A 14587-nucleotide genomic window follows, 5' to 3' on the forward strand; every position below is an offset into this window, starting at 1 on the left:
GTGCCGAAGGTTTCGGCTGTGATCTCGTCGAGAGGCTAAGTTCTGTGTGGACCTAACTCTAGACTTGCGGTGGCTAAAGTTGCTAAGATTGATCGTGTCCCTCGGCAGCCCCTCTCCTGCCCCTTATATAGGGGGCCAGGTCTCGAGAGATCTGTCCGGGTACGACTAGGTTACAAAAGATCCTAGTTCTACACTTTCCTTATTTGATTCGTTTCTTCGTCTTGTTCTTCAAGGAATCTTCCTCGGCACCGACATAGTGGCCCACCTTGCCATCGGGTGCCTTCATGGGTCCTCCGGTTGGACCGTACAGGATAGGGCAATAACAGTTACCCGAAGGGTAATGCCCACGTCAGAGCACTCCGTCGTGACTACTGGCATCACGACGTCGTCATCGGACGACGAGTTCCTCCACGCCGACAACTTCTTCCCGGACCTCAGCAACTTCTTCGGAAACCTTAACATGGGCGATAATGACGCTGCTGCGAAGTATGTGATCTTGTCGTTTCTCTTTCAGTTTCTGTTAGAGTTTCTTCTGCTAGTTTTTATGGTAGATGCGATCGGTTTGTCTTGTTTAGATGTGATCTGTTCATCTATCTTACTAGTCTGCACGATTAGTTTATTTGTTATTTTCGTAGTCATGATTTATAAATTACTTATACGGATTATTTCATATGGATATTTCCTTATATATTCAACACTTAAGAGAACATGTTTTCCCCAATATTATTGTAGAAAATCAAGAGGGATAGCCATCCCGTGGCAAAGTTTATGATGAAAGTCTGCTTACATTGCATCTGTTCTTGGACATATGATAACATATCGATTTATTGTCTTGGATCACACTAGCATTATTAGGATTACGCAAATATGCACACCCATGCTTTGCCGATCGGACATCAAACCGACCGGGAGAGCTGATGACCACCACCGCCTATGCTGCCTCGGCGAACCCAATCTTCATATTTCCATAGTCGAAAACGGTGTGGTAGGCTTCCATGAATATATCACCCAAGATCCTGCGACACCAATTTCTCATTGTCAGAATCGAGGGCAGCAAGTTCGTACAGCGTCTGCTTCAGTTTTCAAAGATTTAAACATCTCTCTCTCTCTCTCTCTCTCTCTCTCTCTCTCTCTCTCTCTTCTTTTCTTTTCTTTTCTTTTGAGCCTCATAATAATTTCTAAAAATCTGAAACTAACAAACATCGTATTTTTTTCTAGAAAAGAGGCATAACATACATATTTTTTTTCATTGATTCCAAGATAGTTGTGAGATCATAACATGCGTATAACTTTACCAGAGAGGGCCACCGGTAGGAGGAACATCCATAGCTGAGAATCCACTGATGCACTGGGTAGCATCACTCTCACCAATCTTCAATATGTACTGTACAACAGAAATCAGAAGTAAAACCAAATCAGCACTAACCGGCCTGGGTTATAAACCTTGTATGGCTCTTCAATTTTATATGTCGGTGAGATTTTATACTTGATAACTGATATACTTAAACTTTTAGTAGAGTGCTTTTCGAAGAATCTAAGGACTGAATCTTCAAAAAGTCTGCAGGAACAACATATGAACTTTTAATAAAAAAATATGGTGCTTGCTAAAACTGATAGATGATCTGGATATGCATAAAACTACACGTGAGGTAATAACCAGGGAGAAGAAGCAATACTTGTTCAGGTTTGAGATCAAACTTTTTGTCCCCGATGGAGAAGGTGACATCAGGCATGGATTTAAGTTCTCCGCAGTCCACGGATGATTCTTCCATAGGGTTAGGAATATCGTCACACATCTGCAAAGTTGAATAAGTTAGATTTTTTTCTTGTTGAACTGTGTTAGAGTGTGATTCTTGCATTGGTATTACAAGGTAGGAAACATGCCTCATTAATGCTGTGCAATATAGAATCGTCAGTTTCATTCTGTGAAATTTTCTTCACCGCCCATTTAACAACGTGCTCACAAGCTTTGCACAAAATAAAAATATTTGATGTCCCAACTTCTTCTTCTACCCTTTGAATACCACCGCTGCCGTTACAAAGTACAAAGGGAACAACTTAACAATGTCAACCATCAGGACATAAGGAATCCAATGTGAATTGTCAAAAGGAGACCAAACCTACTACATGCACTTCCGCTCTTTAACTATTAAATTCTAAATTCCTTCAGTGCCGGCTAGAAAAAATAATTCCAAGCAAATGAAAGAATTTCGGTATGTTGTGAAATATAGCAATTAACACTACTGCATAAATGATCTTTTCCGATCGGTATCGCTACCCTCCTAGTGGTGGGCCACGGTATTGATGTGTAGTCAATTGACTACACACTTTTCAGATAGATAGGAGGAAATCATGATTTTTTTTTACGAAAATAGTATAAATACGTATATTTGACTACACAATTTTGAAATGACAACACAAGATTGTTGTCCTGACTCCGCCACTGTATATGTCGCCCCGCCTACGGTGGTATAGAAGAGAGCCAACAAATGACCGTATGTTCAAAGTGTTGTCAAAAGAACCCGCAAGAAATATTCTGATTTTTCAATCATATTTATTAATGAATTCATATCATATGTATTAATGAATACAAATTATATACACTATAATTGCCCACACACTAATTATCCTCTTACTTGCACAATATCTATGTGTAATGTATAAATGTATATTTCAAGCATATATGTTGTGTAAAACATGCATAAGTACAAAAAGTACAAGCAAGACTCAGCCCTTACCTTACACCATGAGGCCCAACAAGGAAACAGCAACCGACTAAGTCACATACCCTTCTTGGCAATATCTGCATCATAGTCCCGGAAAGAAGATTTTACAAGCCTTATGTATGACTCATCAAACTAGAAAGCAACTTCTGGAGATGACCAAACCTCCTTTCGCAGCAAATCCACTATCCGCCGCCCAAACTTAGAAACAACGGTCTTGCACGCTTTGCTCATTGTCCCAGATATACCAATTTTCCAATTAATTTCAGTAACTATCGCCTGCATATATTTCAGGTATGATATATTCAGCAGACATATAGAAATTAAACAAAAAGAATGAAAAATGCACCCACCAGAGATGACTCTATGAGCAGTGGACAAAGACGTTACACATACTATGCTTCAAATGCTTCAAAACGTGTCATGATGGTCTATTAGGTCTTATTTCGCTGATCTTCACATTATGTAATGTTATTAGTTGTGCTTGTAAGGAACTGGTAATTGCAAAAGTTATATATTTAAAGTTTTCTATAGTGCTTGTCCTTCAACTGTAACTACCATAATTCAATAAAAAAAATATACATCTAAAATGGATCTAAGCATACACTTTTATCTTTACAATGCACATTTCCCCCACTAAAAGGTAAACCAGGCAAAATAATATGGGTTATGGCCTAAATAGCAAAGGAATGTCTCGCTTAGATTACTGAAATGTTGATTGTGTGGTTTCATCGATAAATCAAGGTTAGATGCAGTAATTAAAGCACCTTTCCTTGCTGATCGGCATAAACATGAATAGAGCTCACAAGCATACCGTGGGGCCAGTAAGCAATGAAGTTCCCGAGTCTACTATTGCTCCACAACCAGATTTACATAATCCTAATACAAACAGGGGTATAAGAAAAACATTTTAAAACATTTTGTATGTATATACGAGCATATATTGGGTGTGTTTTTTCATGACAAAATGACATGTTAGTACCTGTGGAGTTTCCTCCAATCAAGACGTCGCCCATATCAAACTGAAACAAGTGAGGCAAAACTTGTGAGCACAAACAAGTTTGTACAGCTTGAATTCCAAGATTACTCAACTAAATGGAATGGTTTCACCTGCCAGTATCCCTTCTTAGTAATAGGGACATACGTATGCCTTCCCTTGTGATGATTAGGATCGATTCCTCCAAAAACTATTTCTCCTCCCTTCTCTCTACCAGCATGACGGTTGAACCAGAATGAGAAGACGGGGCTACCAACCAGACCTTGGCTAACCATGTTATACCTATAATTTTGCTTGTGATGTGAGGGATAACAAGTCTTGTTGTATGCTTCATATTTGGTGATACGATATGCCAGTAAGTTAGAAGAACCACAGTGCACCATTTAGATATTAATACAATATATAAAATAGTACACATAAAGTAAAATAGTCATATCTAATAATGATACTATTACCAAGTAGGAAAAATGGAAAATTTTAGTCAGACACAATTGCTCACCAAACAGGTTCTGCACCGCCAGCTGAGATTTCTTTAAACCCAAGACCAAGAATGCCGTCCAATTTTGCAAGCATGAAAGTAATACTTGGCTTCAAGGCAGCTTCAATAAAATCCTAACAGTGTAGCATAACAAAATTAGTATACTATGAAACGCAATGCACACCATCAGATAGCATAAAATAAATAAGCCCTTCTGGTGCAGCGCATAAACCTGTTTTTTCACAACTATACCACCAACTTGCACACTGTCTTGGCTAATATAGCCAACAATTGCGCCAGTTCCATAATGAATTGATACCCTTTTACCTGCCAAGATTATAATTGAAATTATATTGTTGAAAAACATCATTTACCTGGTTGCTACAATTTAAGCTAAACCATATGATTACTGCCTAGTTGAAGAAAACAGTGGATGATGTGTTAGGATAACGTCATCTCATATTGTATACGGTCACTAGTAGGGAAAAGGGCTATCGGCAGCGTATCAAAAACATGGTTAGCGGCGTGCAAGTGTCACGTTGGTGATAACAGTTATCAGCGGCATCTGTGTGCCACACCATTTTTAGTAGAGAGTTATTGACGTACAAACATTCACCACGCCACTGGTAAATTACCACAGCCCCCCCAAAAAGCGGACCTGACCAAGCCCGTCGACCAAACCCTAGACCGACAACATATCACCGCTAGCCAGCTCCAACTACTTCCGTTAGTAGAGAGGGAGGGGAGGAAGCGTCCATCATTGCAGCCGCCTATGAGAAGCTCGTCCTAGATCTTGGCGCTATCATTGACATGTGGGAAGGAACGGAGTGGAACTCCAGTGCATTGCTATGAAGGCCGATCCAGATCTGACGGACACGAGTGGAGGCCGAGCAAAAGGAGTTCATGGTGTTAGTAATAATCTTGCTAAAGTTAGTGTTTGGGTTTCATTTATGTAAGTGTCCACTTGCTAGGCCTAGTCTAGTATGGATTTGCCAAGTTCTAGTTGGTTTGGTGTTGCGAAAACGGAGGCAAAAGTTTTGCATCATCCATTAATTAAGAAGAGAGTGTCCAATTTTTGGTAGAAAACCAGGCGAAAATTTATAGAATCCCACACAAACAACACACCCACACATGCCCATAACCAAGCTTAACATAGACCACAAAGCGGCACTAACAAACACTCAAAGACGACACTCCAACACCGCATTGAAAAAGACATTTTTTCGATAAAGGGAATATATTAATATCAAAAGATACCAATTACACCCAGCCTCTGCAACAACACAACACCCTAATGGCAGTACGGATGCACACAACCAACAAAAGAAAAGAAAACTAAGAAAGAAACAAAAGTCCTGCTATAGCATCCTAGGCTTAGCAACACCAATACAACCACCACCAAGACAACACCTGAAATACAGAATCTCCAAAAACGACGCCTCCAAGAAGGAAACGGTGCACCAGCACCGTCGTCACCCGACCAAATATCTTAGGTTTTCACCCTGAAGATAGTCCCTGCTCTCAAAACAATGCCTCCAACAAGTCCATTGCCAGGCACAACCAGTTAAGGCGAGATATTTGGTTTTCGCCCTGAAAGGTAGGACTCTAAACTTCACCCGTGCTGCCGCCCCCACTTCCATATGACTGCTGCGAAGCCGGGACACCAAGCAAGTCCCTCAACAACGCGGAGACTTAACCTTCCTTAGCTATTCCTCCGCTCCGGCCTTCATGTTATTCCCTTCATCTGACTGTATCATGGACCAAAATGTCTCTTGATGCTAACACAGACTAGAGGTTCGCGCCGCTCCCTCAAGAACCAATCGGCCGGAATAAAAGCATGGGTGCGCACGACCGAATACCGCTGATCCTGCAAACTCTAGGCCAAAAAAAGCAATGTTACATTCATCGGCGGCGCCTTCCAGAACTCAACACTCCTGCCAGATCGAGAAGAGCAAACCTCACGTAAGTCTTCATCTTCGCCCAAGAGAGACCCTAGGACCGCCGCCTTTATTCAGGTCAGGCCCCCATGCCGGCGACCATCCCAGGCTGGCCACATTTGCCGCTGGAGACACAAAGCGCAGATCGCGTTGTTTGGAGACACCGCACACGCCTTGGGCACCGCCGCAGACAATAGCCAGCCCTCCACCGGCGACATCAGCCATCGCTGGCTTCCGTGCCTCTCCACCTTGCCGCCAGAACGTGGTGACCGATCGAAAGACCCACCACCACCATCCGCAAGCCGACCATCTCCGACGAAGAAGAGGGTCGCCTCCACCGTCGAACCCAAGGATGCTGCCTCGGCGACCTCGTGCCACGGGAGAAGCCCAAGATCACCTCCACACACTGGCGAGAAGCGAGGGGGGATAGAGGCGCATATCAAGGACCTGGCCGCCGCCCACCACCAGACACCTCCGTCGTGCCGCGGTGAGGAGCCGATGGGAGGCTGGGGATCGGCGCGCAGACCAAGGTCTGGCAGCCGCTGCCCAACACCATCCACGTCCGATCCGGTTGCAGAGTCGAGGAGGGAATCCGGCCGCCGTCCCCAGCACAACGACGAGGAAGGGCCACCGCCACCGCCACACCCCGCGGTCTTTGCCCGAAGGCGCTACCGGCGGCGGCGGCTGGAGGAGGTTAGGGTTGGGAGGGGGTGCGGGAAGGGGTTCGCAGGGGCATCGAAAAAGACATGCGAGGACATCAATTAATTGCGAATCCAGGGTAGGTAACAACCAAGGTGGCGAGAAAATCGCAAACCTCTCTAGCAACGATAGCTCTAGGCATCGGTTAGCAACAATCCAGACTTAGCAACCCCATCACTAGTAGGAACAACCTACCTGCCAGACTCAGACGAGATAGACTACAACATCAATGTACAACACCATATTTCTCAAAGCCAAGTACCTGACACGATGGAGAAGCCACATATGAGAACTCGTGCGAAACGGGCCTCACTTCCTCGACGAAAGGAGGCGTCAGATCACCACCCCACAACTTTAGAAGCTTCAGGCATTATTTGCATGATCGGAGTCATGATCGATGAGCTTGTCCTAGCACGGGGAGAGAAACAACCATGAAGGTCCGCTCTGCTTGCGCCCATTTTGCCAACATCAGACAAAATCAAAGATCGGCAGAGCCTACCAACACATCTTCCACCCGCTCCAGAAAGCTAGTCGCTAGCATCCAATTTTGCCAGGAGTTAACAATCTCGTGAAGAGGACGAACGGCCTCCTGAAGTAACCCAGCTTGATTCTCCAAAGCGGATTGCATATCCGCTAACTGGCAGGCACATGCCCAATGACCATCCTCATGGCATCAAGTGCACCTGAAGGGGTCACAACAAAATGTTGCACAATGACCAGGAGCTAGTCTCCTGCAACATCTACCCCTGATGCAAGCAGGGAAGGATGTCGAGCAGTTGGCGGAGCTGGCTGAACCGGGCGATGAGGACCGCGTTGCGGCACCTCCTGCCATCCATCACGCTCACCCCCACACATTCCACCTCCTTGCCATGTTGGTGTCAGCGTGGAGTGGTACTAGACTACTAGGTAGCTAGGAGAATTCTAGTTTGAATCGGTTTAGGTAGTACTAGTACGTGTTGATCGGTCATGGTCTGGCTCTGCATTTTTATAAACGCATCCAATCTTTGTAAAATTGTACGGATTTGTCAAACATAAATATAGAGAAAAAGGAATGGTGCGACATGCACCCTTGGCAAAATATTTTGTGTTGTGTTCGTCTATATTGGTGTGATCCATTCATGACCGAATCTTAACACATGGAGTGGGCTGACAGTGTCGTGGAGTGAAGCGGTTGCCCTCAGGGTGAGCCAAGGCCGGATTAGAAGGGCGTCGGAGAGAAGAGGACTCCTTCACCGGTGAGGGGAGATTCGACCGGTGGGAATGAAGGCGGGCTGTAGGCCGTAGGAGCAGGGCATGAGGAGGGAGGTGGCTCGGGGTTAGAGCATCTCCACTCGTGTCTCCGACGAGGCCCCAAGCGACGTTTTTCCTATCCGGACGGCGAAATTCGGCCTAGTCGCGCCCCCAGTTTCTCGATTTCGTTCGAATTTGGCCCTTCATCCATCCGGCGAGCCCACGCCATCCCCGGTCCCCCGAGGCACGCTAGGGGACTCCGGACGAAAGAATTTGGCGTGAAACGTCGTGTGGACCCTCGTAGTTGGTGACAGGACCGCCAAATCCTGTCGATTTCCCTCCAATTTGCTTGCATATCCCCATTCTCTCCCGCCGAATTTGTGTAGGCATCTCCATTCTCCTCCTCGTCTTTCTCGTCCACCACCATGCCGCAGAAGTCGAGGAAGGCGCGGGCGAAGAAGGAGCGGCCGCCAGGTGTGTCCAACGCACAGTGGGAGGCGGACAAGCTCCAGCGCCAGATCGAAACAAGCGGCAGTGCGGAGAGGGAGAAAAAACTCTCCGCAAAGATGGCGGCGGCGGCGGAGGAAGAACAAGCGAGGAAGGTCTCCATGGCCATGAGCATGGGCCATGCTCGCGGCGGCGGCGGCGCCGCCATGTTCCCCGGCCAATGGCCGATGCAAGGTACAAGCAGTTCCCCGTCGACTTTCTCCCCTTCGAGCTTCTCGCCTTCGTGGCCTGCCATGTTCCAAGAGGCCACCTACGGCCAAACGTCCAGGTTCACGCCGTCGCCGCTTGAGCTCACCGGCGGCAACCTGAACGAGAAACAGTACGAGGAGGGCATCTCGTCGGCCCTGCGACGAGGGCCACTCCCGTTCGGTGCGACGGCGGCGCCGAACGACGAGGTGATCAACGAGATGATCAACTCTGGCTCCATTGCCGCCGCTGCGAGCCCGGGGTTCTTCACGCAAGAGGAGGCGAGGGCGACGGCAACTGTCGCGTCGCGCAACGAGTGGGTGGAGGATGTGGCCGACGGAAGCCAAGCCGTCAAAGAAGAAGAAGAGGAAGAACCAACTCAAGTCGGGGTCACCGATGGCAACCTGCCGAAGGGAAAGAAGAAGAGGAAGAAGGACTCGCCGCCTACCGAACCGCGGATCAAATGGACGGTGAAGGAAGAGGAGTGCCTCGCCGAAGCTTGGATGACTGTGTCCATGAACGGCATAACCGGGGTGAATCAGTCGTTCGACACGTATTGGCTACGAGTGAAGCAGGCGTTCGACGAACACAAGCTCGTCGACCCCTACTTCAACAAGACGATCATGAACCGGGGAGACAAGGCCATGGCCACCCATTGGGGGATCATACAGATAGCGTGCAGCAAATGGCACGACATACATGAGGAGATCAAAAAACGGCCGGTGAGCGGCCACGACTTTTAATCCAAGGTATGCATGCTCACGTGCCGTGGCTCCTCCGTCGACCCTGCATGTACTGATCACCGTGAGCTGACCCGTCTCGCCGTCCTCTATTTCCCTAGGTGCGCCGTGCTTTCGACATGTACCACGACGACACCGGCTTGACGTTCAAGTTCCTGAACGTCTTCTCCCGCATTGAGGAGTGCGAGAAGTGGACGGAAACCTGCACGAGCCTCTCCAAGAGCAAAACCGAGCAGTACAACCCCGACGCTCCGGCGCCAGGCTCGTCGGATGGCCGCCCGGAACTCGGCTAGAAGAAGCTCAAAGATCTCAAAAAGGTGGGCCATCCAGCCGAGAGGATGCAGGCGTCGTTCGACAAGTGCTAGGCCGACACGAGGACGCACGCCGCCGGGAGGGACGACAAGTTCGACGGCAAGTGGAGGGAGATGCTCGCCAACCAAGGCGCCCGGATCGCCCTGCTGAAGACGACTGTGGCGGCGAAGAAGAGGAACACAGACTTGGCGTTTCTGATGGGCGGCAACACGGACCTGATGGACGAGGAGACGAGGATTTGGTATGCGGGCCATCGCACCGACATCCTCCGACCTACTCCGGCCAGTGCTTCATCGTCTCCGGCTCCTACTTCGTCGTCCTCACCGTCTACGACGTCGACTGCGGCCGCAGTGACGTCGGCCGCCGCTTCGACCATGGCGTGTGAGGAAACTGGACCGTCAGACACCGTCGTGCCAGACGGGACTGCCGACGCCCCTGTTTCCGTATAATTTCCCTCCGATCGCCGATCTGTGGCTGATCCTTTTGCCGATCTGGCCGTATTTGTAGCAGGACGACGATTTGTTTGAATTTCGACTTTGTCCGCCGAACTCCGGGTGGACGACTAGAAATATGGTTCTCCCCACGAATTAATTTCGTCCAATCCGGCGGTTGTTTCGTCCGGATTTCGGTGTGTGGAGAGGCCAAACGAGTGGAGATGCTCTTAGTGGTGCGGTGCGTCTGGCCGGTGGGGGCTCTGGTGGTCAGGACTAGGTGGCGCTACGTACGCGCTGTTGTATCATGGTGATGTGTGGGACGAGGGAGAGAGACCAGCCAAGGAAAGAGAGATATAAGAGAAATGTGAGCGACATGGGAGGAGTTCTGGCGGCAGGGGTAGAAGGAAAAAAGCCAAGGGGGGCCTGGGGCACCGGAGTGTGCTTGCTCACTAGGTTGGGGTCACGCTTCTGTGGGTTTCAGGGGGTAATAGGTGCATGCCAAATCCCTAATTCGAACCAGTCTTGATCATATTTCTTTTTAGAGAGAAATAAAGGAAGCCATAAGTTGATTTAGCCATGCATATTCATGCACTATGTAAGCTAGGAAGTTAGATTCGGTGATGCCCCTGCCCTTTGGGTGGCATTCCGGTTTTATTAGTATCATCATTTTTGACGCGCAAATTCGGATTGAGATTAAGGAAATAGAGTTAATTGAAGTTTCTAATCATTGACTCAAGCCCATTGTCAAATCTACCGATGCCACGAGCAGGCGATGTATTAACAGCGTGCGACACACCACCGCAGTTGGAGCCAAAATCTCACTAGCCTAGTGTGCCATTTGGCTGGTACGGCACTATTGATTTATTTATTAGTAGTGTGCCGCTGTTTAAAATGATGTTATTTTGGCCAAAATAGTGCGGCATGCAACTTTAATGGTGCCTCATCGCCAGTACTACTCCGTCCATAAAAGGCTACATTTAAATTTAGATAAACTTACTACATTCTTTTATAAACGGAGGAATTATTTTTTCCAACTGTAAGCTATTACCTCCGTCCTAAAACTTAATTAAGTATTTAAAAAAAGCTAGTCTTCCATTTTGAAACTAAGGTGGTATTTCCTAGCGGTGGGTGGATGTTAGGATAACAAACCTTTCTTCGTGTACGTGCTCGACCAGCTGGCTCTATAGCTCTTGTGCGGGTAGCATGCGGTCTGTAGCAAAAGGTCCCAAAATGTTCGTCCATATCAGTGCAATGATAAATAATCAAACTGTATAAAGCCTTGAACCACAGCAGACAAGACAACACGAGATGAAGGCACGCACCGAGAAGTAGCACTCGGAGGAGGGCACCCAGAGGTTGGAGCTGCCAGTGTCGAAGATGACGGTGAAGTTTTGCCGCGGCATTCCGATGCCGACCTCGCCGTAGTACTGAGCGTTCAGGTAGTTCTTCAGTATTACGATATCTCTCTTTGGCGGCGGTTGCGGCTCCTCGTTAAAGACAAGGCCATGGCGCTGCGCGAGGAGGCTCTGAGCGTCCTCTCCGGTGACGAGGCGGTTCTCGCCGACCGGTAGCTTCTTCAGCGTGACGCGGACAAGGCCCTCCGCGGGCGTGCCAACGAGGAGCAGGGCGGAAAGGAGAAAGAGGTGGTGGTGGAGGGCGACGCGGCCTGTTCCCATGATTGCACTGCGAGCTACAAAATTTAGGAGAGAAATTACTCATCGCAATTACTAGAATTGTTTTTAGAAAAATCAGATCACAGAGTACTAATAAGAACATGAAACATGATAAAATCAGTGAGCCACGGAAATAGCCCAAAATAGAAAGAAAACATTGGCTCGATCTGACCGCCATCAGATCGAAAACCGGCCAAAACTTCTTCGGGATTCAGAAAACACACTAAGAAGAGATGTGCGAGATTACAATTCATAGATGATAAGTTTCCCTAAAGTATTCTACCCAGAGGAGAGAGAGAACTCACATAATAACAATGGTAGGGAAGGAGCAGAGTGCCCGTGAACCGTGCGAACGGTGCAGCACTGCAGCGCTTTGGGTTTATTTATAAACTTTGGCCGGTGAACAGAACAGAGCTACGTGATAATTCCACCGTTGAATCATCCACTGCCCTTCTGCGAGCCGTCAGATTAGGACGGGGTGGTCCATGTCCTACGGTGGATTTTGCTCGGTTCACTGCGGGGACCGCAAAATTGCTGGAAGCCAGTGTCTCCGGTGGTCATGCACCATTGCCTGAAGAGACAAAAAAATATATATCACTTGTCGGTGGTGCTTTACTAGCAAGGCGCATGTCTCGTTAATCACGAAGCATGAGAAGAAACGGAAGACGATGACACTACCATGCATGGTTGCAAAAGAGCAAACGTCCAGCTGTTGGTGGAAACGATGACCTTTGCTTCGTCTCGGTGTGTCTTAAATAGGAGACACAGACAAAAAAAAGTTTCAAAAAGATTACAAAAAAACAAGTGATAAAAGGCAAGGAGCCAACCGCTCTATATGGTTGTTGGGTCAAACTAGCCTCTAGGTGTGTCTTAAATAGAAGATGGAAACGATGACCTCTACCTGGTCTCGGTTGCGTGTTACAAAGAAGATGAAAAAGTCTCATCTGTAGCACATACAAACGATGACCTCTATCTTGTGTCGGCTGTATATTAAATAGGAGGTGGAAAATCTTCATCTGTAACACATGCAAGGAAATATTTAAAGGGAATACAAACAAGGAAAAAGATATACGAGGAAAAACTTAAATAAAGTACAAACAAGGCAAGAGATAAAAGAAGAGCCAACCGTTTTATATGGTTGTTGGGTTAAACTAAACGCCGTTGGTGTACTACACTGTAGTTTGCCCTTGCCATAGTTTTGTTGGTTAAAATTCTATCTAACATCCCACCTTAATCTAAAATGCAGAAGAAATGAAACGATTGAGATTGCGCTTGAATTTTTCGAAAGTCTTCATCGGAAGATCTTTTGTAAAGCCATAGTACAGTTGATCTTTGCTTGATATAAACTTCATCTCAATTTATTTGTTTGCAACTCTTTCTCTTACAAAATGGAAATCAAAATTAATATTTTTTGCAGGCATAAAAAAGGGATTTGGGGACAAATAGGTGGCACCATGATTGTCACACCAAAGACAAGGAGTAGGAAGAAGAGACACATGTAGTTTACGGAGGAAGGCTTGAACCCAAATTAGTTTGGCTGCCGCGTTTGCTAGACCTTTGTATTTGGCTTCGGTGCTTGACGTGAATACATAGCTTCTTTGCGAGCACTCCAAGAAATGAGGTTGGGGCCGAAAAATTATTGCAAATCCTCTCGAGGAGCATCTATCATCGAGGTAGCATGCTTAATCTGTGTTTGAAGAGGCACTAAGTAGAGTGGAGTTATATTTTTGGAAGGTAATACCAACTTTGAGTGTACCTTAAATATAGCACAAGATCCTTTTAGCTGTTGTCCAATGAGTGATAGTGGGAGCATGAACGAATTGGGAAATCTTGTTGACCTCAAAGAAGAAGTATGGAGATGTAAGGATCAAATATTGGAGAGCCCCAACAATACTCCTGTACTGAATTCTATCTTCAGCGCCAAGCCCAAGCGGTGTGCCATCAATGGGAGAAAATTTATCAATACTGGAGAGCTGGTGTGAGGCATGTTGTACATTTAGTCATACCGACTTGAGAGAGTAAATCAGTGGCATAGTTTTCTTGAGAGAGAAGCAAGCCATCAGATGTTTTCTTGACTATGATGCCCAAGAAGAAGTGCAAGTCAACAAGGTTTTTGCGGGCAAAATCCCCCCCCCCCCCCCCCCAATCCCGATGGGGAGACGAAATAGCTTGATCTAAAGAGTTGGACACAATAATGTCATTAACATAAATCAAAACAAACATGGTGATACCTGACATTGTGGTAGATGAAGAGCGAGGTGTCGGCTTTGGAGCAAATAAATCCAAGAGCAAGGAGCTTGGAGCTAAGCTTGGACAACCATACCTGGAGGGGCTTGTTTGACACCATATAGTGCCTTGTCAAGTTTGCAGATGTGATGCAGAAGGTTTGGATTTTCAAACCCAGGAGGTTGTTTCATGTAAACTTCCTCTTCCAGAATGTCATGAAGAAACGTATTCTTGACATCCAATTGATGAAGGCTCCACGCACGAGAGATCGAGAGTGAGAGGAAAAGATGAATCGTGGCAGCTTTGACAACTGGACTGAAGATGTCTTCATAGGCAATACCATGGCGATGTTTGAAACCATTGGCATTGAGGCATGCTTTATTTCATTGAATGGTGTCATATGCATTTTTTTATGCGATAAACCCACTTGCAATCGATCAAATTC

General features: G+C 46.8%; 1 protein-coding gene across 1 annotated transcript; it reads right to left on the minus strand.

Moving 5' to 3' along the window:
- Positions 1-703: 703 nt before the first annotated feature.
- On the minus strand, positions 704-12388 carry LOC127338517 (aspartic proteinase oryzasin-1). Its single transcript, XM_071828309.1, has 14 exons — positions 12222-12388; positions 11566-11933; positions 11393-11453; positions 4431-4525; positions 4220-4332; positions 3834-4002; positions 3706-3745; positions 3538-3602; positions 2889-3002; positions 2739-2803; positions 1885-2029; positions 1677-1796; positions 1296-1384; positions 704-1016 (listed from the first exon to the last, which is right to left on the minus strand). Exons 2-14 carry the CDS (start codon positions 11917-11919, stop codon positions 932-934), a joined length of 1515 nt encoding a protein of 504 aa, XP_071684410.1. The 5' UTR covers positions 11920-11933; positions 12222-12388; the 3' UTR covers positions 704-931.
- Between the last annotated feature and the right edge of the window lie 2199 nt (positions 12389-14587).

The sequence above is a fragment of the Lolium perenne genome, chromosome 3, assembly GCF_019359855.2.
Source record: "Lolium perenne isolate Kyuss_39 chromosome 3, Kyuss_2.0, whole genome shotgun sequence".
Lineage (NCBI taxonomy): Eukaryota > Viridiplantae > Streptophyta > Magnoliopsida > Poales > Poaceae > Lolium > Lolium perenne.

Excerpts from the sequence above, each read along its gene's own strand:
- LOC127338517 (XM_071828309.1), bottom strand. The coding sequence starts at position 11,919 with ATGGGAACAGGCCGCGTCGCCCTCCACCACCACCTCTTTCTCCTTTCC. Across the intron at positions 11,454-11,565 it reads CCTCCGAGTGCTACTTCTCG|ACCGCATGCTACCCGCACAA; the intron begins GTGCGTGCCTTC and ends CTTTTGCTACAG. Across the intron at positions 3,746-3,833 it reads CTAAGAAGGGATACTGGCAG|TTTGATATGGGCGACGTCTT; the intron begins GTGAAACCATTC and ends CACTTGTTTCAG.